The sequence below is a fragment of the Setaria viridis genome, chromosome 5, assembly GCF_005286985.2.
Source record: "Setaria viridis chromosome 5, Setaria_viridis_v4.0, whole genome shotgun sequence".
NCBI lineage: Eukaryota > Viridiplantae > Streptophyta > Magnoliopsida > Poales > Poaceae > Setaria > Setaria viridis.
The window spans coordinates 33677706-33694100 of NC_048267.2; the positions used below are offsets into that span (position 1 = coordinate 33677706).

The 16395-nt window shown below is 49.0% G+C and overlaps 1 protein-coding gene across 1 annotated transcript; it reads left to right on the top strand.

Moving 5' to 3' along the window:
* Positions 1–7476: 7476 nt before the first annotated feature.
* Positions 7477–9221, top strand: LOC117855154 (mitogen-activated protein kinase kinase kinase 18). The gene has a single exon (XM_034737444.2). It carries the CDS (start codon positions 7589–7591, stop codon positions 8996–8998), a length of 1410 nt encoding a protein of 469 aa, XP_034593335.1. The 5' UTR covers positions 7477–7588; the 3' UTR covers positions 8999–9221.
* Positions 9222–16395: the final 7174 nt, after the last annotated feature.

The following is a 16395-nucleotide window of genomic DNA, read 5'->3' on the forward strand; positions in this document are numbered from 1 at the left end:
GCTAGAACGTTTTTGATCTACCTGGTGGACGACGTACGGCGTCCCGGGTTCTAGAGAGGTCCAGAACATTTGTTCCTTCCGCAGATGATGTCTTGTTGAGATTGGAAGGTGCCGCCGTGCCGGGTTCAGTGATGAAGTCAACGGCTTGGAATGTTCCAGGGCGCCAACGGATGATGATGGCGACCTTGTTCTGTCTAGAAGCACAAAAGCTCCGGATGCAAACACAAACGGATAAGCGAGAGGACTCCAAATTCGTTCACTTCGGTGAGTTCCAACCAACTCAGCGTCCAGACAGGCGCTTCGGTGGCACCAAACTGGGAGATTCCGGTGGAACATCCGGTGATCAAGGGTAACGATCTCCAAAACATCTGCGCACTCCGGCCGCTGAACTGTTAGTATACAGTTTGGTGATCAAACTCGCGCTACGTACAGTACCAGCAGCTCACGCGTACCGTGTCCTAGACTACTATAGTTTGCATGATCCTCCGGCAGTCCGCTATTAATGTGCCAGCAGCAGTGCAGCACTGTTGCCCCTGCAGGTTGACTTTACTCCTGTCGCTATTGGCGTTGCTCCCAACCATACAGAAGTCAAAAATCGTCGAAGAGGAGTGCCATAAGCCCATAAACTCATCAGGACTAGTGGTAGGGAGCACAGTGTAAACGCCGCCCATGCCACAGCGACCATCTGATAACCGTTGTTCTTTAAATCTTTCAGAAAAAAAACCCGTTGTTCTTTAATCTCGACAGTTCCGGCCGCTCCTCACGTTTTTATTCAACGGTAATGCTACGGAATGTTTTGAAAAAAATTGGATAGCTCGACATATATTTCGATAGTTAAATATTGATGTTGAAATTATTATTTTTTATGTTTCAGAATGAATGTTGCATGAAAAATAATGTTCATGTTGCAGCGAGAATTTTCTATCCTATTATCAAACATCGTAGTTATTTTTTCGCATATTTTTTAATATTGCAACTATTGATTTTCGATATTACAGATGTCTTATTTCGACGTCGCAACGGAGGGAAAATTCCTATTTATTCAACTGCCGCTGTGCGTGCCTCCAACGGTGCCGTACCGTGCACTTTGTCTTCTTGTTGCGCTCATGCTCCGGAACCCTCTGTCCACTCCTTTTTTTTAAAAGGCCGCCAAAATTCTAAAGCTCCAGACACGACCAGTATACTCCCCAGCTTCGCGTCCACTAGGGCAGCGCAACGTGTCGCGCTCCTCCGCCAAGAGCGAAACCACCGGCTCATCATCACCGCCTCGCCGATTCAGCTGGAAGCCAAAGATATAGCAAAATAAAAGCGGTACGCAAGCCTGTGATCCGGACACCGGTCGAGGCCGCAACTGCGACAGGTACCGCGAGTAGTGGAGCGCCTATCAAAAGGCAGCTGCCAACTCGATCGCCAGCGAACACACCTGCACAGTGGCACAGGTGGCGACTAGCGAAGCACGGGTGTTTTGTTTAGTTAGTAGGCTTGTGGTTGTACGTGAGTTTTGGATCTATCATAGCTGGGACCGGTTCTGTCGATGCGAGGGGGATCGTCATTTCGCTGGCAAAGGGGCGATGCTTATCATCAAGGCGTGATTGGAGCAGTGGTGTTTACTTTGATTATGCAGTTCTGTGGATTAGGTTGTCTGGACTCCCTGTCTGATGCCACCATCTTCTTCAGGACAAGTGAATCGCAATGCATGCTTGATTCCAGGCTTCCAGCGAGGTGGTCCTAACTGTAGTAGTTTCAGATGCATTGAACCGTAGCTGGAAATTTTGCAGCTGTGGCCATTTTGTTTAACAACTAATCATGTCCCTCTTTATGGGGTCATTTTTTAACATCAACAATTTCCCCCCGTTTTATTGCTATGCATTTTTAGCCATGCATTTCCATTTGTTGATTGCCAACTATGTACTTACAGATAAAAATGAATGTAATTTGTTGTATGATATTACCTCCTGACATATTTTATTTTTTAAACTATTTTGTCAACCCAGGTGGTCGCATGGCCTTTTTTTAAAAAAAAGTATAAAGATTCACGTAATGATTTTGGATTTAGAGGTGACTCATGTTGCTTTATTGGTAATATTTCCTTACAATATCCGTCTCTTGAAATAAGAGTATAACGTAAATTAACTTGGAGGCTTAAAGAAAGCTTCCGATTGTGATTCACAAAACTTGTAGGTATTTTTTCGAATGGTTTGCAGGAAGCACAAACGAAATCATGATTTATCTTAAAATTATTTGCACACTTTTATTATTGGAAAAAACACCAAAAAAAGAGAAGTCACCTCGGCGTGTTTTTTGTTCTTTTTGGTGGGGGTGCATTTTTTGTTTAGCCTTTTTTTTCTAAATTTTTCATAATACAACATGCAAAACTAATTTTGTAAGAAATAGTGAGTCCTCAATTCGGTCGAGTTAAAGTGTTTGGCTTATTTCATGAGGCAAGTCGCACCAAAGTGGTTAGTGCGGATAGCTCGGTGTGACTGGCCTCTTGAGTCACACCAAGTACTTTGGCGTGAGTGCATGACCACGGGGGTTACCATTTTATCATTTCCAAATGTGGTAAATATTAGGATAAAGGATGGAATTGTCATTTTGTTGGCTTGGTAGACATGAAGTATCGTTTAGCTTGCTCGCGTATTATACCCCCTCTAATCTAAATTATAATTTCTTTTATCTTTGTCGTAAGTCAAACCTTTTTAACTTGAATCAAATTTGTAGAAAATATATTAACATCTATAGTATCAAATAAATGCACCACCAATGTATTTTTCATTGTGTATATAATGAAAGTAATTTATTTTGTAGATGTTTTGTGCAATTTTTTTCATGAATTTGATCAAAACTAGAGAAGTTTGATTTAGGCCCTGTTTGGGAGGGGGGCTAAACTTTAGCCCTCTTAAATGTTGGGGCTAAATTTTAGCACCAAAGGTGTTTGGGTGAGGGACTAAACTTTAGCACTTTGGTCGCCAAAAGACTCTTTTACCCCTCGTTTACCTCTCTCCTTTACCCTTCCTCTACTTCTTACTTCTCAACTCGCACGGAATCAGAGCAGAACTAGCGTCGAGTGCCACCATTGCCGGAATCGAGCGCCACCTGTCGTCCGCTCCTCCTCAAGCCGCGACCATTCTTGCCCCTCCTCCTCCCTCGGCCCATCCTTGCGCGACGGCGCCGCGGCTGGCTCCTTAGGCGACGGATCCAGCTCCAGAGGCCCGCGGGGAGGGAGGGCAACGGCGGCGGCGGCGAGGCGGGGGACACGGCAGCGAGACCATCAGCTGCGGCCAGGTCACCTCCGCTAGGACCACAACCGACAGACGCGCCACCCCACCACCAGCAGCGGGGTCGATCGGCGGCCCGTGCGCCGTGGGGTCGGCCGGCGCGGAGGGGAGCCCGGCGGAGGCGGAGGTGGCGGGACCCGACGGAGAGGAGGGCGGCGGGACCCAACGGAGAGGAGGCCGGCGGAGGGGAGCCCGACGGAGGCGGCGGGGCCCAACGGAGGGGAGCCCGGCGGTGGCGGCGAGACCCGGTGGAGGGGAGGCTGGCGGAGGTGAGCCCGGCAGAGGCGGAGGGGAGGCCGGCGGGGACGGGGCCGGTGAGGCGAGGCGGAGGGGGTGGCGGGGCCGGCGAGGCGAGGCGGAGCCGGGTGAGGCGAGGCAGGGTCGGGCGGAGCGTGCGCGGAGGAGAGAGATGGGAGGGGGGGTAGTGGGTGGAAATTGGTCTGTGGGACCACTTTTAGCCCCCTTTAGCCCCTTTTAACACCCCTTGGAGGGGCTAATGGATTATGGGGGGCTAAAGTTTAGCCCCTCCATTTTAGCCCTAGTGTTTGGGAGGAGAGGGCTAAAATCTGGCTAAAATGGAGGGCCCCTTAGGATAAAGTTAAAATAACTTATAGTTTAAAATGAAAGGAGTATTTTCTGTTAGAAACACAAGTGCTTGCATGATCTTAGGGTCAAACTCGTGAATTTCTAATCGCTCGTTGGGGAGCTTCTGAGCGACATCTCCCCCTTTTTTTTTGGTGCAATTCTCTTTTTTAGGAAATCCATAAAGTTATGATATATGTTATATGCATGTCTTTTCCGAACAAACATATAGGATTCTTTTCAATACAATTTACAATTGCGTTGTGAGCACACAACCTTTTGCATATAACTTTTCCACATATATTCTCTACATTATTTTTTGATGATAACTTTTTAGCATAGCTTGCATGAAAAACCTTATCAGTAGAGTTTCTTCACACAATTTTTATGCATAACTTGTATAGTCAATTCCTTAGTGCAACCTTTTACTGTTTAACATCTGTTTAGCATAACTATTAACTTCCGCGATAATTTTGTTAGGAAATCTTCCTAGGAAAAACTTCCTATTTTAAAAACTTTTATAAAATACTTATACACATATAACCAAAGCCTATAGAATAGAAACAAGAAAGACAAAGCTGTTAGAAATCCATAGGAATAGCTCAATTTTTAATAAGTACAATGAAGACAAGTGGTATAAAAATAATTGGAAGAAAAAAGAAAAGAAAAAAAGGACGGAGGGAGTAACTAGCTGGACACCGATCACGCATCGCACACTGGGACGGGATCGAGCGAGCGATGGCGGAATTGGATTTCTTATCAAACTCTTGTTTTCCAAATTAGGGTCTGTTTGATACACACTCATAATATCTAGGACTTCACTTTTAATCCACTTTTAGAACTTGTGCATCCAAATATATGTCATAAAAGTGCATTCATAATATTTAGGAGTGTTGTTTTCATTAGGAGGATCAAACCATCATAATGGGTCATTTTTCTTCTAAAAGTGGTCCCCAACCCATCCTTTACCTCTGGTGCCCCTCCCCTTCTCTCTCCACGACGCTAGAAACAGAGCATGGGTGGAGTAATTAAGGGTACAAAAGTCATTCCCCCTCTAACATCCTAAAGATTATGATTCCATCCAAACAGCCCACTCATAAATTTTAGGACTACCAATTTCTAGCTCCTGCATTTTATGAGTGTTCTAAAGTTTATGAGTGTGTATCCAAACAGGCCCTTAGCCAGTTCTGTGGTTGACGGAGTGAATTAACAATTGTTCAGATAAATGACTCGGGCAACACCTGTGTCGGCTAGAATTTATCGCACCAAAAACGAAAAACACATCTGATCGATAATCGTGAGCTCAGTGTGTGGTTGCCCATAAACTAGTCGGTGCCTAGCCGCCGCTGCCTCCAAACATGCCATTTACGGTTTAGCCGACGTTCGGAGGAAGTGAAATTACCTTTTGCATTGGATGAAATCGTGGGGGGAAAAACTAAAACAAGGGGAAATGAGGACCGGTGCCACTTCACGAATACAAGCTACTGGTGCTGTTTTCTGAACACCGCACCGCCTGAAACAAGTGTCGTTTCCTGAATTCCCCCCTCGACGAGACGACGACCAGAGGTGATCGCGCGTGACCAGGTGGGAGAGTCTGCAAACGAAAAGCCGCCGCGCCGCCTGCCGCTTGCCGTCGAAGAAATGGGAGCAGAGCCGGCGCGCGACGACCGAACGCCCAGGCGACATGTGCAGCGCACAGAACTGTCCTCGCTCGCCGTGTCGCCGTCAGACAGGCCAGGCGGAGTGCCGCTGCCGCTGCCGCTGCCTACCCGATAAATTCCGCTTCGAGGCCGCCCGGGCGGCGGATACGTGTACCGTTCCGTCCGCTGTCGCGCGCCACGCGCGTGGCTGCATGGAACTCATCGGCGCGTTCGGCTCGCGGGCGGCAGAGTAGCACGCCCCGAGTAAACTCTCTGAGAATCGTATCCGTGCCGCCGTGCGCGTTGCGTGTGCCTTCACGTGTGCTCACTCTCGCGCTGTCTCCCATTCTTTTGGGGGTCAAGGACGGCGCCGACGGTAACCGTCGTTAGGTATTCGTATTTTCCCTGACCTGAGCTGCCAATGTACAGTCACAGTCAGGTAACTTCCTACTCGTACAGCATACTACGTCTTTACCTTTTACCAGATGCAGTCTCAAAGGTGCGACTATTTCTAGAATGTTTACGGCTATTAAACAATCACTCGTGCCGTTTTCACCCAGAGGCATCGCTTCGGCACGGCCCACTGCTGATGACGTTCTGCATCAGGCTTTACCGCCAAGAGCAAAGCGCCAGCGCCGCAGCGCGGCACCGAGCACCAAAGTATGCTTTCCAGAAGGAGAAAGACAAGATGAGCAGAGGGAGCACGAGCACCTGACACTTGTCCGCGGGGTCCCAGCTGCAACGGGCAATTCTCCATGCCAGCTGAAGGCATCAGACACCTCGCAAATGAATAGCACAGCGCAGGTGTGCAACGTGGCGGATCACGGGTTCGCCACTGGGAGCCGCACGTTGGTGTCGCAAATCATCAACCCTCCCGTCTGACCGGTGGGAGTGGAAGGATACGAGACAGCGTCCATCCTTTCGAGTTTTGATGACACACATCATGCGGTGACTGTTAAACCTCTGATTGTTCACTGTTGTTAGCGCGAGCACCGAACGTGGGCTGAAATAATTACCATCATCCTCAATGATGATGGTGGTAATAATAACGTGCAATAATAGTGAGCCTAAATTTACCTTTGCCGATCCAAGATTTACTCCTGGATGGATTGAAAGCCGAAAACACTACCACTAGCTGAGAATATACTGGGGGAACGTGAGCGAATCTCAGGAACGCGGCTCAATACCAGCGTTCCCCCCAAAGAGAGCGAAGCGGAGACGAGCGCTCCCGCTCTCACGCCCGAATTGGCACTCGTTTTCCAGTCCCCCCTGAACGAGGGAGATGATGTGATTGTGAGCCAACTCAACTATATTGACTCATGGAGTATATATGCATGTACAAAGCACCAACGTGCTGTAACAGAACGCCTAACAGAGCGCCTAACCTCCTGGCTTAGTCAAGCGGGCTGAAAGATAGAGCCCATGACCATTGCACTAAGATCCCATTTGGAGAGGGGTGCTAAACTTTAGCAACCCATTTTTTAGTAAAGATAGATGTTAATGGGTGCTAAAAGTGATCCCAAGCCTATTTTTTCCTCTGTTGCCCCCCTCTCTCCCCTCTCCACTTTTTTCCAAGCTAGTCATAAATGAGGGCAATGTAGTCATTTCTCACCCAATGTGCTAAACTTTAGCAATGTATCCAAACAACTCCAAATACTAAACTTTAGCATTATGTATCCAAACGGAGCCTAACTAACACACACGTGTTACAACTCGTTAACACCCCCGCCCAGAACCTGAAATTCCCCACGTGCTCCGCACCACCAGCCACGTTGCCGATCCCCCTAGCGCGCCTCCTCCCAGCCGCGAAAGCTGGCCGCAGCTCGCGCGTGAGGCCCACACGCCAGTCACCACGCTCCCATGCTTTCCACGCCACGCCGCGGAGGAAGGGAATCACTGCTGCGGCTACTACGGAATCGTGTACGGATGGAAGCCGAGCGAGCCACCACGCCTTATAAATACGCGCGCTCCACTTCAAACGAGCGCCAAATCGCACAGCCAAATCGGGGACAATTGCGAGCCAACTGATTCGAACAAACCGAGCGCCGAGAAAACAGAGAGAGAGAGAGGGGACAGAAGCAGAGCGCCATGGCAACAGCGGTCAGCGGCCGGTGGACACGCGTCCGCACGCTCGGCCGCGGCGCGTCGGGCGCGGTGGTGTCGCTCGCCGCCGACGAGGCCTCGGGGGCGCTCTTCGCCGTCAAGTCCGCCCCGGCGAGCGCGGAGGAGCAGCTGCGGCGGGAGGGGAGCATCCTGTCCGCGCTCCGCTCCCCGCACGTCCTCCTCTGCCTCGGCTTCCGCGCCGCCGCCGGGGAGTGCCAGCTCTTCCTCGAGTTCGCGCCGGGCGGCTCCCTCGCCGACGCGGTGGCGAGGGGCGGCGGGCGCCTGGGCGAGCGCGCCGTCCGGGCGTACGCGGCGGACGTGGCGAGGGGCCTCGCGTACCTCCACGAGCGCGCGCTCGTGCACGGGGACGTCAAGCCCGCCAACGTCGTCCTCGGCGCCGACGGTCGCGCCAAGCTCGCGGACTTCGGCTGCGCCAGGATGGCGGGCTCCGCGCGGCCCCTCGGCGGCACGCCGGCGTTCATGGCGCCTGAGGTGGCGCGCGGGGATGAGCAGGGCCCGGCCGCCGACGTCTGGGCGCTCGGGTGCACGGTCATCGAGATGGCCACGGGGCGCGCGCCGTGGAGCGACATGGAGGACCTCCTCGCGGCCGTGCACCGGATTGGGTACACCGACGCCGTGCCGGAGGTGCCCGCGTGGATGTCCGCCGAGGCAAAGGACTTCCTGGCCCGGTGCTTCGCGAGGAACCCGCGGGATCGGTGCACGGCGGCGCAGCTCTTGGAGCACCCGTTCCTGGCGTCAGCCGGCTGCGGCGTGAAGACAGAGGAGGTCGCGGCGAGATGGGTGTCCCCCAAGAGCACGCTGGACGCCGCGCTCTGGGAGTCCGACTCAGATGACTCCGATGACGAGGGCGACGTGTCAGAGAGCCCCACCCAGAGAATCAAGGAATTGGCCGGCGCCTGCTCGGCCTTGCCGGACTGGGATTCCGACGAAAGCGATTGGATCCAAGTGCTCAACGAGCAATGTGATAAAGCCTGCCATTTAGTACCAGTGAAGGAGGCGGCCAAGGAGATGGCCGGCGAAGACAAGCGCCTGTTGCTGCTTAGTGAAGCGTTGGAAACAAAGGTTGATTTCATCGACGCCGATGCAGAGAGCGATGATCCTGAGTGTTCTGCAGCTGTAGGGTTAACTGCTCCGTCAATTGAGCAGCAGGAAGATTGCTGTAGCTGTTCTTGGAGTGATCCATCTGTAATTGCTGTTGCAACCTGTCGCATTGAAATGTCAGACCAATTTTTACTGCCAAATTGTCTCATCTTTACTCTATCCTCTGTTCTACTAGCAGTACAATTCATTGTGCTATATGATTATCCGATTCACACTGGCCTACTGCCGAGCTGCTGCCAGTGCGATGCGACGATTCCAGAGTCATTGTTCTAGAGCAATTCCAGAAACATTTTTCTAGAGCAGACCGATGCAGTGACCTGTGATTGGGGATGACCGGGAGTTTATCCCCTCTCCTGTCCCCTCCGATGGGGCCATGCTAAAAGCAGTGACTAGATCATACCAGTAAAGGCTGTTTGGAAGCATCGCAATTGGGGGCTTTCTGGCCAATGTATCTCGTCCATTCTTGACATGGCACATATCTGCCGATCCCTGTTTACAAATTTGCGCACGTTTGCCACTTGATTCCGAACTGATAACGATGAACCTCAGTCGAAATGGCGTCCGAGCCCGAGCTAGCGAAACGGGGTACTCCTTCGTTCCTACTACCAGTGACCGGATCGATCCGGGGTCTCGTGACAGTGGCTAGCTAGGGGAAATTTACTCCACTTTGTCTGGATAAGTCTGGACATATTGGCACGCGGCCTGATACGCAAGTGACGGCCAAGTGGCAGCCTCTTCCAACTTCGGTGGTGTCTGAGCTTGCCCCGCAGGCAAATATAAACAACGAAGTTGGCGTACACGTTTGATGCCTGCTTGGCACACGTGGAAGCAGATATGGGAGAAGGTCCGTTGAGCACTTGAGCTTGTGCAAATCCTCAAGGTTTCCTCACCGCGACACGCGTCCCGGCTTCTGGGAAAGCTCTTCCTCGAAACTTCTGTGCTCGTTTCTCCACGCAGCAGCCTGATTCTCCATGGATATACTCTCCCGAAGAAACAATTGTGGTTGATAAATTCTTAAAATTAGGATGGAGAATCACTTCACAGAATCAATCAGTATAATCTACTACTTTTTTCAGTTCCTAGCCTCTTAGTTCATTTAGCCTCTTAGTTTATTTTAGAGAATCATTTCACAGAATCAGTATAGAATCACTTCTCTCTGAAAAACTGTTTGGCAGAGCTTTTATTGGAATCAACAGAGAATCAGCTACGGGAGCTCTGCCAAATGCACCTGAAGTGCTCCGTAGGCTACTAGCAGAGTATAGTCCATAAAGATATTTTTCCCAGCCCATCTCAGCTCTCATGTCAACTAAATTGATTTATTCTCCGATACGGTAATTCTTTGCCGGTGTTTGTGGATCATACAAGAATGTCGTCTCCCTCTTATTTAATTTCACGAGGAGATAGAAATCTCAACAAAGAATACGTATGTTGCATCTTGAAATTCTGAGTATCCGTGCGCTACCGTTCCATTTTGGGGTCAGCAGGCACCGAGGTCACCGCATCCACGGCACGGGAATTTGGTGGCCTACACGTCGGCCTCAGGGATCGTCAGCAACCTTGCTGTGCGCCAACTAACGGAGCACCTTACACGTCTCAACTCGCCTTTGCCGCCGGTTCCCTTTCTTGAATCTTGCTTGAGGGAATGCGTGGCGCACTAGTTTAGTCGCCTCCTCTAGAACCCTACACCGGTGCAAGCTCAGGAGGGCAATAAGGCGCTCAACTGCGTGCGTGCGTTCGGTAGGTGGTGTACGCCCAACTGTGCAGGTCAACATTCCGTGTGTGTGTGTGTGTGTGTTGGGGGGGGGGGGGGGGGGGGGGACGATCTTTCTGCTCGATCGCCGATCGGTGTAGGTGGTAGCGCCGGGGATGATTTGACCTGCGCGTGGAGTGAGGCGGTTGTTGAGCAGCAAGGATCTCGTTGCAGAGGTCAGCCGTGTGATCGTCGCCTCGTCTCACTGATTGCGTCACTCCTGCTAAGACTTCAGATGGGACAGGCAGCCCAGATGATCAACTCCTGACGAGGGGATGGGATCCTGCTGTAAACTGCCGTCCGGTTTATTTGCGGCTCGATGATTACCCGAATTCACTTCGATTTAGCCTTTTCTTTCTTTTTCTGCGACCGAAAGTGGAGTTTATCATTTGGATTCGTCGGCTAACGTGGCCCCCGGATGATCGACGCAGCTCGGACGCGCTGCTCCGTGCACAGTGCTCGCGCGACGTGGAGCTACGAGGGCGACTGGAAACGCTGAATCATTTGGACGACGCTGCCGGGTAGTAACAGCGAAGACGAGCTTTGCAGGACAGGAGAGCATCCGTGATTCCGCGAGGCGATCCGGCGTCGGCAAAAGCCGGTGACGCCCGCGCTGACGCGCACCAAGCACGGCGGCGGCGCCAGCCGCCAGGCAAATAGTAGTCTTTCTTTCGTCCGGGCTTCCTCCGATCAGATAGAGCCTGGCCGCTCTGTGGGTAGGTGACATCGCTTGGCCTACTCCTGTGTGTAGTGTAGTGACATCTGCAGTAGCCAGTGCAGGACTAGAGGTGCATGCATATCAGCATGTGCGTCCGAGCGTGGATAAATTCGTTGGCTGTTGCCTACTGGCACTGACCAACTGGGAGAGTGAGTGAATAAAAATCTCGGCGAGAGAAGAGACGCCGAGGGGGCGCTGTCAGGGGTCGGGTTGGCGTGCCAAACTGCTGCTTCGCTCACCACCCTTGCGCACCGGCGCTCGCGGTCGGGCTTACTACGCCGCCTCGATCCTCTCTGAAAAGTCACGCGGAAAAAAGAACAGAAAAGAAGAAACAGGGGAGGGAAACGGGGAAGAAACCCGTGCTGTTTCTCTGACCAGATGATGATAGTTTGCGAATGGATTGCCTGACAGCGACTTGTATAGATACATCCAGTGCGGGCTGCACCAACCTCCGCAACTAGCGCTACTACTAGTATCCGAGCAAAGATATGCTGTATCGCATCGCAATTCGGCTCGTGCGCGGCGCTCGTCAAGACCGTGGACCGGCGCTGGTCTTTTACCAGGCCGTTCGTTTCTGAGCTGGTTCTTCAGGGTCAATTCAACTCCGAAACGCAAGCAGGCAGGCGCCGGTTGACGGGAGCAGGATCGCGGGGCGGACTGGACCGGGGTTAATTTGGCGAGCTAGAGGCGAGGGCGAGGCGACCTCGCGCTTGGACTTTGGAGTTGGTAACGCAGAAATGTCACTGGCCTGGAGCGGAGTCTAGCAACACGTGCTGATGAGATGTTTTTTTCCCTCCTCAACAAAAATCTCGATTGTTTTAATCCGGGACTAAAGGTGATCCTGAATAAAAAGTTCGTCCATGAAGACCAGTAATACCAACTGGGACTATCAAATCCAAACTAAAGTCTCCGAGGGTTACCAACCGGAATTAAAGGGTCCCCACGAGTTACTACAAAACGATTGCATCTTCTACTCAATTAGATGTGTTGTATATGTGAGATGGTAAGGAAGCTACGTGTAAGGCTTGAGGTTGTGGATTCGAATCCGACCGCGCACGCGCATATTTTACTTGAAAAATCGTGTGACTTGTGACTTGCGCGTGTGGGAGGCCTTCCGGGAATTTCTAATATTTTTTTGCACAAAACCTAACCAGGACTAATAAAGGTCGGGACATTTAGGCGCAATAATTAGTTCGGGTTGGAAAAATTGAGATCTATGAGATTTTCTAATCGAAACATAAATGCTCGTTTCGAGGTTTTCGTTTAAAACACTGTTGACGAGTAGCGATCAATGCCACTGGAACCGTTCGCGTCCAGTAGTTTAGTGCTATCTTTTGCAGGTAGAACGTGTTGTGTTCTACTGAACCTAGTCATATAAACGAAGTGAACGCACATGCCCAATTCGCCAAGTCAAGACATGTGCCGGATCCATCACGCCGAACTACTTTCGAAACGGTTTGAGCCTAACTGGAACCATAAACTAAGAAGTTAATTTTGGAACAGATCGAGCCGCAACTGATTGGAGAGCTAAACGTGGCATTGATTAGAGCAGAAGATAGATCCTCATCCAGGCGAAAGGACACACACGCTCATCGTGGCAGCCTAACATCCCCGGGTCAGTCAGCTCCGATCAGACATCCGATGATGATGATGATGCATGAATGCATCTCGTCACGTCGACAACTGGCCTTCGGTGTTGTCTGGGCCGAGGAACATCAAATCAGAAGGCTACGGTGCGAGGTCGGCAATGCTGAGGAAAGTATCTTCCTCTGGTTCCTTAGTACTAGGTTTCTTTTCTATTTTTTCTCATTTTCTTTTCTATTTCTTTATTCTATATTAGTATTTTGTATTTTTTTCCTTTACGTATACTAGTTCTAATACGCAATATATATAAAGTTGTATTTAATCTATAATATTACATTTGAGATAATATTATACATAGACATATTGTGCATACACATATATGAATGATATTACATTACATCAACTCTCCAAGTTCAATATTTTGGATCAACTATTCCGAACCCGAGTCTTGACGGTGATGCAGATTTGATCCATCATCATGGAACTCTCTCGCTGGATTTACTACCTCGTCCAGAAGAAATCCACCGAGTTGCCCTGATTTTTTCCGTCTCAAGGAGTTCTTCCTTCATGTGCATAATCTATGTCATTAGCAAAGGTTATTATATAATCAATGGATCTGCACAATTAGAACTAATTTATTGTTATGAAATTTGTATACGTACTTTGAATTTGTGGTTAGTTATACGCTTGGGACGTACAAAGCCATGGATGAACTCAGATACGTAGTATCCGTATAAATTTTTCCCCGGATTCTGTCTCAAACACTATATACGTGGCAAAAGAAGTTATGAAATATTTGTTGTGTTCAAGGAAGTGACACGAGATGTGCAAATTCAATACATACGGGAATTCAGAGTGGATATGAAGTTGCTTCTGGAATTCACCTGAATGATGTGGACGGAAGCGAGCCCATGCTCTGTTAAGCATGTCTATGAGGTCGGTGTATTGATTTCTTGGTCTCCTAAGAGAGTCCAGGATATAGACCATGCTTCGATCAACAATAATAACAAGGAGTATCCAGTGGAAGCTGTACATATATGTATAGTGAAATGCTATTTAGTTTTATTTTTAACTGTTAGTTTGAAAAATGAAAGAGATGGGAAACACGCTCACTTGAAGTTGTACGGCAGAAGTATGTACTTCTTGTAATGTTGCTTGTCCAAGAAATTATATATATTCTTCAAGGTCTGATTTTATTTATCTCTTACATTTGCCTCGTTTATAACATCTGGGTTCATGAAGCCGACGTCATACAATCTTATTCTCTGGTAAGCTTGAATCTCCATCCTGTATGATATAAAATAGAATAGGAGATAAAACATCGCATAATGACTAGAGCGGGGATTTTGAAGTTAGAGCAAATTAAATACTTACATAACCTAGGAACTGATGAGTGATTTGTCAAGTGCGTTTTGATTGTAAAGAAAATAAAGTTCCTCGAGTGGCACATTTATAATGGCATCACCATGGAAATAATTCTGATCTCCAATCCGAACTTCTAGCATGAGTAAACCAGTGGCTGAAGCCTCCATATACTATTGGTGCAATTTGTACATCTTTGTTGAAAGAACGTCCACCAACTACGACCACACAAGCTCTTTCCCTAACTCAAATTTCCATTTACCAGCCCCAGGGTGCTTTGGGATGTGATCCTCCCCTCGAAGTTGAGTTGTGGTGAGATTTGTATCTTTGACGAGTAGAAGCAGGTTCTTATCAAACTAGCACATGGAGCGGGTCAATCGATTGGTTGGATTGGGTTTGAAGCTGTGGAATACTTGACCCACTTTTATTTTTCTTCTGAAAAGCCTTTGTTATTGTGCGGTCATAGTCAGATAGCGGTGGTGGAGTGGAGGAGGCTGGCGTGGAGTAGAGGAGGCGGCGCTTGTACGGTGGAGGAGGGGCGACGGCGGTGGAGGAGGGACAGCGGTGGAGGAGGGACGACGGAGTGGGGAAGGCGCCGGCGGCCGGGTCGGGGGTGACGCCGATGCTGGGCGAGAGTCCGGCGGCGGCGGAGTGAAGGCGACGCCGGTACAGTGGAGGAGGACGGGGCGACGGCGGTGGAGGAGGGCGGGCACTTGAAGAGGATGGGTGGTGCCGGCGTGGAGGTTGGGCACCAGCGTCGGCGGGCAACAGAGGTGCACATGTGACGGGGGCGATGGCAGCGATGAGGGTGACGGGGGGCGCGCGGCGTTGGAGAAGGCGCTAGGGGCATGACACGATGGCGGCGCGCGGCATGGAGGAGGGGCGGCGGCGGAGGATCCAGTGAGGAAGGGGACGATGATCGCGACTAAGTGCTGGGGAGGAAGGGTATGGGATTTTAAGTGTTGGGGAGGAAGGGTATGGGATTTTTATCCCCCACTTTAGTATCGTGCCTCACCCCCACCCGGTACTCCACCCGGTACTAAAGGGGTGCGTCGCGCGCGAAACGAAAACGCACCCTTGTAGTATTGCTACCACCCGGTACTTGAAGGTGTTGTAGGCCACTATTTCAGTTCCCGCCAGTGCAAATATTTTATTTCCTTTCTTTCAAAATTGCTATTATATTTATTTATTATGTAGTAAGTAAATCAAATAACGTTTATAAAATTGCGAAAAGAAGTTTGTTATCTTGATGTTGATTAGATCTACATAATAAAAATATTAGATGCTGTTAAATATGAAATATAGTAAAATTAGTAATATTAAGTTAGTAATAGGTTATAAATTGTCATAATACTTATGTTAAAAATTAGAAATATTAAATTTTTTGACCATGCAAAAATCTAGTGCGTGTAATTTAGTCATGTACTTGTTTAATTGTATCTAAATTTATTATTTAATATTTAATGGTGCTAAAAAATAAAATAATTAATATACATTACATATCATTACAATGTGTTATTACATTAATTTGTCACTTGACCACAAAACACAGCATAATGGTTCTAGTACATTACACATCATCATCTAATAGAACGTTAATAATCTTGCTCTTGATGAACGTCCCTTGGTTGTGATCGCGGTGTAAGTATGGAGCGTCCTCTTTGGCTAACAGGATGCTTGAGTCAACCTCGATTGAAAATGGAGGAAGATCATTGAACTGATAATAATCTTCTGAAATGTCAGTTTTATCCTTAACTTTAATGATTTTTTTCCCTAGAAGAACTATGTAGTGCTTTGGCTAGTTATCTGACTTATTAGCACCCTTCTATTTTGGTTTGCTTGACATGTCCTAAACATAGAAAACTTGAGTCATATCATTGGCTAGGACGAATGGTTCTCTTTGTATCTAATCTTGTTGAGATTCACTATTATCATCCCATAGTTGTCTATCGTTACGTCTCTTCTAGTAAGTTTCACACATTGACACCGAAATAAAGGGATTTTTAAAGGTCCATAGTCGAGTTCCCAAATCTCGTCAATGACACCATAGTATCTGTCTTTTTTCCATTGTTGTCTATTGCATCTCTATGGACACCACTCTTTTGGTTTGTGCTTTTTTGATCTTGGGCTGTCATGTAAAATGTGTACCCATTTATCTCGTATCCTTTGAATGTCGATACTGAGATAGATGGACCCCTAGCCAACCATGCTAGTTGCTCTTCAATCGTGTCTTCACCCATCAATCGTCATCGCAAC